We start from the raw sequence: 7,500 nt of genomic DNA on the forward strand, positions 1-7,500 counted from the left end.
CTCAGTGTCGTCACTAAGCAGCACGCGTGTGTCTTGTTTGTCCTGTTTGCTGTTTGTGTCTTTGTTTCAGGGCTGGATGCTGCACTCATGATGTCATTGTGATACCAGGTGTCTTCGATGAATCTGTTTGCACATTCACATCCTTGAATGACCTCTAACAGTGCGAAAAGAACCTGAATGACCTCTAACAGAGCGAAAAGAACCTGACTACAGCATTCTCACATTACTGAAGAACCAAACATAAACCACTGCTCATGCACAACTAAGATCTCACGTTTTTCTTGAAAATAGTCCTGATGTACTACTAACACTATTCATTGTAGCTCTGATTGATAAAGCCCCGGTGTACCGAGAGGGCTTCTGCTTTTGGTAAGTGTGTGAGTACAGACCTGTGTAAGTGTGTGTGTGTGAGTGTGTGTGTGTGTGAGTATAGACCTGTGTAAGTGTGTGAGTATAGACCTGTGTAAGTGTGTGTGTGTGTGTGTGAGTATAGACCTGTGTAAGTGTGTGAGTACAGACCTGTGTAAGTGTGTGTGTGTGTGTGTGAGTATAGACCTGTGTAAGTGTGTGAGTACAGACCTGTGTAAGTGTGTGTGTGTGTGAGTATAGACCTGTGTAAGTGTGTGTGTGTGAGTATAGACCTGTGTAAGTGTGTGAGTATAGACCTGTGTAAGTGTGTGTGTGTGAGTGTGTGTGTGTGTGAGTATAGACCTGTGTAAGTGTGTGTGTGTGTGAGTATACTGTAGACCTGTGTGAGTGTGTGTGTGTGTGCGTGTGTGTGAGTATAGACCTGTGTGAGTGTGTGTGTGTGTGCATGTGTGTGTGAGTATAGACCTGTGTGAGTGTGTGTGTGAGTATAGACCTGTGTGAGTGTGTGTGTGTGTGCGTGTGTGTGTGAGTATAAACCTGTGTGAGTGTGTGTGTGTGTGCGTGTGTGTGTGAGTATAGACCTGTGTGAGTGTGTGTGTGTGTGAGTATAGACCTGTGTGAGTGTGTGTGTGTGAGTATAGACCTGTGTAAGTGTGTGAGTATAGACCTGTGTAAGTGTGTGTGTGTGAGTGTGTGTGTGTGTGCAAGTATAGATCTGTGCAAGTGTGTGTGTGTGTGTGAGTATACTGTAGACCTGTGCAAGTGTGTGAGTATAGACCTGTGTGAGTGTGTGTGTGTGTGTGAGTATAGACCTGTATAAGTGTGTGTGAGTGTGTGTGTGCGTGTGTGTGTGTGTGAGTATAAACCTGCTATCAAGGACTCCATCAGGGCTTGTATGACTCAACTGGCTAACATACAGAACAGACGTATCTAATAAATGAACACATGGATACGACCATAACACACTCAGACGCCAGGAGCTCCTTATCCTCAGTGTGTGTGTGTGTGTGTGTGTGTGTGTGTGTGTGTGTGAATACGACCATAAGACACTCGAGGAGCTCTTTATCCTCAGCACACTGACCGCATGGGCATCCCTAACTGTGAGCACGGGCATCCCTAAATGACTGCACACTATCATTCATGTCATTTCAGCTCTCAATATCAAACAGAGATGCCACAGCAGTGTGTGTATACAGTAGTGTGTGTAGTATGACAGCAGTGTGTGTATACAGTAGTGTGTGTAGTATGACAGTAGTGTGTGTACTATGACAGTAGTGTGTGTAGTATGACAGTAGTGTGTGTAGTATGACAGTAGTGTGTGTAGTATGACAGCAGTGTGTGTATACAGTAGTGTGTGTAGTATGACAGTAGTGTGTGTATTGTAGTGTGTATATTGTTGTATGACAGTAGTGTGTGTATTGTAGTATGATAGTAGTGTGTGTATTGTATGTTTGTGTATCTGGTGTGTGTTTGTATCCAGTGAGTGTGTTTCTCTCTCTGTGTTTGTGTGTGTGTGTGTGTGTGTGTGTGTGTAGTGAGAGTGCATCTGTATGAGTGAGTGAGAGAGTGTGTGTGACAGTCAGTCGGAGGGACTGACTGACGCAGAAGAATGAAGTCAATGGATGAGACTGAGATGCTGTCTGAGATCAGCCAGAGCATAGTGAGATGTGTTTCACTTTCAGCCACACACGCACACATGCACACACACGCACGCACGCACGCACGCACACACACACACACACGCCCACGCACACACACACACACACTCTCTCTCTCTCTGCTGAAGTCTATACCCTTTGATCTGAAGCTCTTTGAAAGATCAGCTGAAAGATTGATTCATGTTGCACAAGCCTATAGCTCGCAACTCACACCGTTTTTTATTTGCCTCCCTGGAAAACACCCCCCCAAACAAAAAGAAAAGAAAAAAAGGGTTCTATCATAAATATAATATCCCACCCCCCTTACACACCCTCACACACTCTCTCTCACACACATACGCTTTCCTATCTTTCAGTTGCCAGTTGCTGTTCTGAGGAACAGGAGATTTGACAGGTCAAAAAGCAACGAGATTACACACACACTTCACCAGTGAGATTACACACACACACACTTCACCATTGAGATTACACACACACACTCTTCACCAGCGAGATTACACACACACTCTTCACCAGCGAGAGTACACACACACTCTTCACCAGTGAGAGTACACACACACACACACACACACACACACACACACACACACACACACACACACACACACACACACTCTTTAGCACGCTGCTGCAGAAGGGCAAAAACACAAAACAGAAAACACTAATGGACTCGTTCCAAAAGAAAAACAAAATTCAAATAAATATATATTTCAAAATAAATGATATCTATATATTATATAGTTATATAGAGATATTTATGTCCTTCATTGGAGTGAAGTAAGACTACAAAACTGGCTGTGTATAGGAGATGTTGATTTTAAAACCCACGAAAGGCTCATTGGGGAACAAAGATCATGTCTGAGAGACCAGTGCAGTCATCTCGCTTTATGCCTGAGAGACCAGTGCGGTCATCTCGCTTTATGCCTGAGAGACCAGTGCGGTCATCTCGCTTTCTGTCTCCCTTTTTAACCTCTGACCTTTCCATATCAGAGTAGAGACGCAAGGAGGTGGGCAGCGATGACAGGGGCTAACAACATCTGAAAAAAGGACACAGCACTAGAAAAGGAAAACCATAGAACAGAGAAAGAGAAATGACAAAGGTCAGGAGGGGTCAGAAATAGAAAACAGAAAATAAAGTAGGGAACGGCTTTCTATCAAAAGATACAGAACATTTATTATTTGATTTCCTTGTTGTTGTTGTTGTTGTTGTTGTTGCGGTGTTTATGTTTGCTTGTTTGTTTGTGTTTATGTTTGCTTGTTTGTTTGTATGTATGTTTGCTTGTTTGTTTGTATGTATGTTTGCTTGTTTGTTTGTATGTATGTTTGCTTGTTTGTTTGTGTTTATGTTTGCTTGTTTGTTTGTATGTATGTTTGTTTGTGGCTGTTGTTTTTTTTTTATTTCACGAAAAGTCAGTGGCTAGTAGGGGGCGGAGTCCCTTGTGATCACATGATCACACAAACTGATCACATGATCACGCAGCCGATCACATGACGTTGCAACTGATCACATGATCACGCAGCACTTGCACGGCTGCTTCTCCTTGTTGTTAAGCTCCGCCCCTGTGGCCTCGGCTCCTCCCTTATCCGCCCCCTCCCTCTCCTCGGGGGTTTTGATTGGCTCTGCCGTGCTGCCGTTGGGCGGAGCCTGCTCGGGGGCGGTCTCCTTGCTCTGCTCGGCCTCGGCGGACGCAGTGCCGGTGGTGGTGGCGCCGGCGGCGGCTTTGTTCTCGCCGTCCTCGATGACCACGAGCTCGGCTTTCACTGCCCCCTCCAGCCCCAGGACCTTGTTGGTCTCGGCCTCGTCCTCCACGCTCTGGTAGCCCATGAACACCATGGTGACGGGGTTCTCCGCGCTCACGTTGCCCACGGCAACCGCCTCCGGACCGCCCCCGTCCCGCATGGTCTCCATGCCCCTGATCTCCATCATGGGCGAGCCGCCCGCCTCGACCTCGACCCCGGGGGTAGGGATAGGGGTGGGGGTGGGGGTGGGGGTGGGGGAGGCGTCGGCTTTGGGACTCAGGACGACCTCGTCTGCCTTCAGAATGAGCTCCTCCACCTCCGAGGAACTGAGCTGATGGACGCCGTTGGCCACCACTACCCCGTCCACCTCACGGACCTCATGGACCACTGCAGAATGGACAGAACAGAGAGAGAGAGAGAGAGAGAGAGAGAGGGAGAGAGAGAGAGGGAGAGAGAGAGAGAGAGAGAGAGAGAGAGAGAGGGAGAGTCAGGGGAGGAGTGTAAGACAAGGAAATGGGGGAGAGGTAGAGTGAGGGAAAGTGATGGAAAGATAAAAGAAGAAAGGTCAGCATTACTGTAAAAACAGACAGAACCCTGGAAATGTGTGTGTGACTGAGTGTGTATGTCTGTGTGTGTGTGTGTAGTGTGTATTTGTGTGTGTCTCTGTGAATGTGTGTATATGTGTGAGTGTGTATGTCTGTGTGTATGTGTGTGCATGGTATGTGTGTGTGTGTGTGTGTGTGTGTGTGTGTGTGTGTGTGTGGTGTGTATTTGTGTGTGTCTCTGTGAATGTGTGTATATGTGTGAGTGTGTATGTGTGTGCATGTGCATGTGTGTGTGTGTATGTGTGTGCGAGATTCAGGGCAATGCAGAGCAGTCACGTCACGTCACATCAGGGTGAAGGCAAGCTGAAGCAGTGATTGGGTGTGTGTGTGTGTGGGGGGGGGTTTGAGGGACAAGGGGATCAGCATACGCCACTCTGGCCTGGGAGGAATTTACTGATCATCACTGAACCAGGAAGTGAAAGGATTTCACAGGCCACTTGCAGCTCATTTTTTATGAGTTTATGATAAACAAACAACTTTAATCAGTCCTTGCCACTGTAAGCAACAGACACTTCTCCACTCAAAGGCCACATTTTGTTTATGTAGCAAACTGACCCTAATCACCCTAATGAGTGATATATTGGCTCTATGCCATAGATAACTATGCCGAACAGAGTTTTAATAGTGGTCCATGACACTCAGGCCTGTGTGTGTGTGTGTGTGTGTGTGTGTGTGTGTGTGTGTGTACTCTGAAGGTAGTTATCCGACCAGATGCCTGAATGAGCAGGCAAAGCAACCTGCAGATTAAGATATGATATTTCACAGAGTATTCCAGCTATGAATTGACATTTGGATGCAAAATAGCAGATTCCGATTTGAGATTTTTGATGACAGCAGGACCCTAGTTAAGATCTGCCATCTGATAGGAGAGCAGCCCAGATCCCAGACGTGTGACGAGGAGGAGAGGAGAGGAGGAGAGGAGAGGAGGAGAGAGAAGAGGAGATGAGAGGAGAGGAGAAGAGGAGAGGAGGAGAGGAGAGGAGAGGTGAGGAGGAGAGGAGAGGAGAGGAGAGGAGAGGAGAGGAGGAGAGGAGAGGTGAGGAGGAGAGGAGAGGAGAGGAGGAGAGGAGAGGAGAGGAGGAGAGAGGAGACGAGAGGAGAAGAGGAAAGGAGATGAGGAGATGAGATGAGAGGAGAGGAGGAGATGAGAGGAGAGGAGAGAGAGGAGAGGAGATGAAGAGACGAGACGAGAGGAGAGGAGATGAGGAGATGAGAGGAGAGGAGAGGAGGAGATGAGAGGAGAGGAGAGAGAGGAGAGGAGATGAGGAGATGAGAGGAGAGGAGAGGAGGAGAGAAGAGGAGAGAAGAGGAGATGAGAGGAGAGGAGAAGAGGAAAGGAGAGGAGAGAGAGGAGAGAGAGGAGAGGAGAGGAGAGGAGATGAGGAGATGAGAGGAGAGGAGAGGAGAGAGAGGAGAGATGGGTAGGGGCCTTCAAGCTGTGATGATGTGATGCGAAGGCAGTCCTCAGGTGAGAGTGACTCTGATGTAGTATCCAATACAGATACTAGCAGTCCTCAGGTGAGAGTGACTCTGATGTAGTATCCAATACAGATACTAGCAGTCCTCAGGTGAGAGTGACTCTGATGTAGTATCCAATACAGATACTAGCAGTCCTCAGGTGAGAGTGACTCTGATGTAGTATCCAATACAGATACTAGCAGTCCTCAGGTGAGAGTGACTCTGATGTAGTATCCAATACAGATACTAGCAGTCCTCAGGTGAGAGTGACTCTGATGTAGTATCCAATACAGATACTAGCAGTCCTCAGGTGAGAGTGACTCTGATGTAGTATCCAATACAGATACTAGCAGCTTTGGGAGCGGAAGCCACACTGAGCCTAAATCAAAGCAAAACAATCCAACACAAGATGGTGCACTGAGATTGCAGAGTGTGTGTGTGTATCTGTGTGAGTGTGTGTGTGTGTTTGTGTGTGTGACTGCTGGTCCTGATAGCATACACCATGCTGGAGCGCTCTACATCTTTACGAGAAGTGGCTGAGGAGAAAGCACTAATAGCCTCTCTGATCCAATCATTACGGCCAATAACACAACTGCAGTGTGTGAGCAGAAGAGAGGAGGAGAGGAGGAGAGGAGAGGAGAGGAGGAGAGGAAGAGAGGAGAGGAGAGGAGGAGAGGAGAGGAGAGGAGGGGAGGAGAGGAGGAGAGGAGGGGAGAGGAGAGGAGGAGAGGAAGAGAGGAGAGGAGAGGAGAGGAGGGGAGGAGAGGAGAGGAGGGGAGGGGAGGGGAGAGGAGAGGAGGAGAGGAGAGGAGAGGAGGAGAGGAGAGGAGAGGAGAAGAGGAGAGGAGGGGAGAGGAGAGGAGAGAGGAGGGGAGGGGAGAGGAGAGGAGAGGAGGAGAGAAGGGGAGGAGAGGAGAGGAGGAGAGGAGAGGAGAGGAGAGGAGGAGAGGAGGGAGGAGAAGAGAGGGGAGGAGAGGGGAAAAGTGGGGAGGAGTCCTGCTGAATGCAGACTCATAAATCCTGCTCTTCAGTTCTGGAGGGAGAGAGAGAGAGAGATGCTTTGACAACACAAGCACTCTTGTCATGTCAATAAAGCTTATTTGAATTGAAAATTGAATTGAATTGAGAGAGAAAGAGAGAGAGAGAGAGAAATAAACAGAACTGGTCCTTTGGTCCTGTCAGCTTTGTCCATTTAGCTAGATGCTTTTACTGCTCCCGATCTAGCCAATTGGGAAAAGAGCCACTCTGATTGGCCGGCCGGAAGTGCTCATCACGGCCCAAACCAGGCCACTTCTCGTAAAGCTCGTTCTGGGCTTCGTTTCTGCAATTCGGTTCTGCGATTCGGTTCTGCGGTTCTCTCAGGGGTCCCGAGCAGGAAGTCACCTTTCTGAGCGTCCTCGTAAACCTTGACCCCATGCAGGAGGTCTTTGGGCAGCACCGTGTTGCTGGACAGCACTTTGGTCTCGCCTGTCACCCTGTCCCGCTCCACGGTGATCTCTACTGAGTACATCGCTGGACGCAACGACAGGAGCACACATTAGACGGCCTGTGGGGAGGGGTCATCTCTCACTCTCTCTCTCTCTCTTGCGTTCTCTCTCTCTCTCTTGCGTTCTTTCACTCTCTCTCTTGCGTTCTCTCACTCTTTCTCTCTCTCCCTCTCTCTCTCTCTT

The 7,500-nt window shown here is 48.4% G+C and overlaps 2 protein-coding genes across 2 annotated transcripts in view; both read right to left on the reverse strand.

Moving 5' to 3' along the window:
* LOC143116539 (uncharacterized) overlaps positions 1-2,548 on the reverse strand; it is a 4,771-nt gene extending 2,223 nt beyond the window's left edge. Inside the window, exons 1-2 of the mRNA XM_076277722.1 lie at positions 1,013-2,548; positions 1-982 (exon numbers count right to left, since the gene is read on the reverse strand). The exon at positions 1-982 is cut by the window's left edge and continues 2,223 nt beyond it. Of these exons, the coding sequence (XP_076133837.1) occupies positions 311-982; positions 1,013-1,507 (1,167 nt within the window). The 5' untranslated portion in view covers positions 1,508-2,548 and the 3' untranslated portion in view covers positions 1-310. The remainder of the gene's footprint in view (positions 983-1,012) is intronic.
* Positions 2,549-2,798: 250 nt separating this feature from the next.
* The window catches only part of palm1a (paralemmin 1a), a 66,737-nt gene continuing 62,035 nt past the window's right edge, over positions 2,799-7,500 (reverse strand). The window contains exons 9-10 of the mRNA XM_076275550.1: positions 7,214-7,342; positions 2,799-4,154 (exon numbers count right to left, since the gene is read on the reverse strand). Of these exons, the coding sequence (XP_076131665.1) occupies positions 3,532-4,154; positions 7,214-7,342 (752 nt within the window). The 3' untranslated portion in view covers positions 2,799-3,531. The remainder of the gene's footprint in view (positions 4,155-7,213; positions 7,343-7,500) is intronic.

The sequence above is a fragment of the Alosa pseudoharengus genome, unplaced genomic scaffold (assembly GCF_046254945.1).
Source record: "Alosa pseudoharengus isolate Yale_2024_CS ecotype anadromous, Long Island Sound unplaced genomic scaffold, YU_APseudo_1.1 YU_APseudo_1.1_scf_11, whole genome shotgun sequence".
NCBI lineage: Eukaryota > Metazoa > Chordata > Actinopteri > Clupeiformes > Clupeidae > Alosa > Alosa pseudoharengus.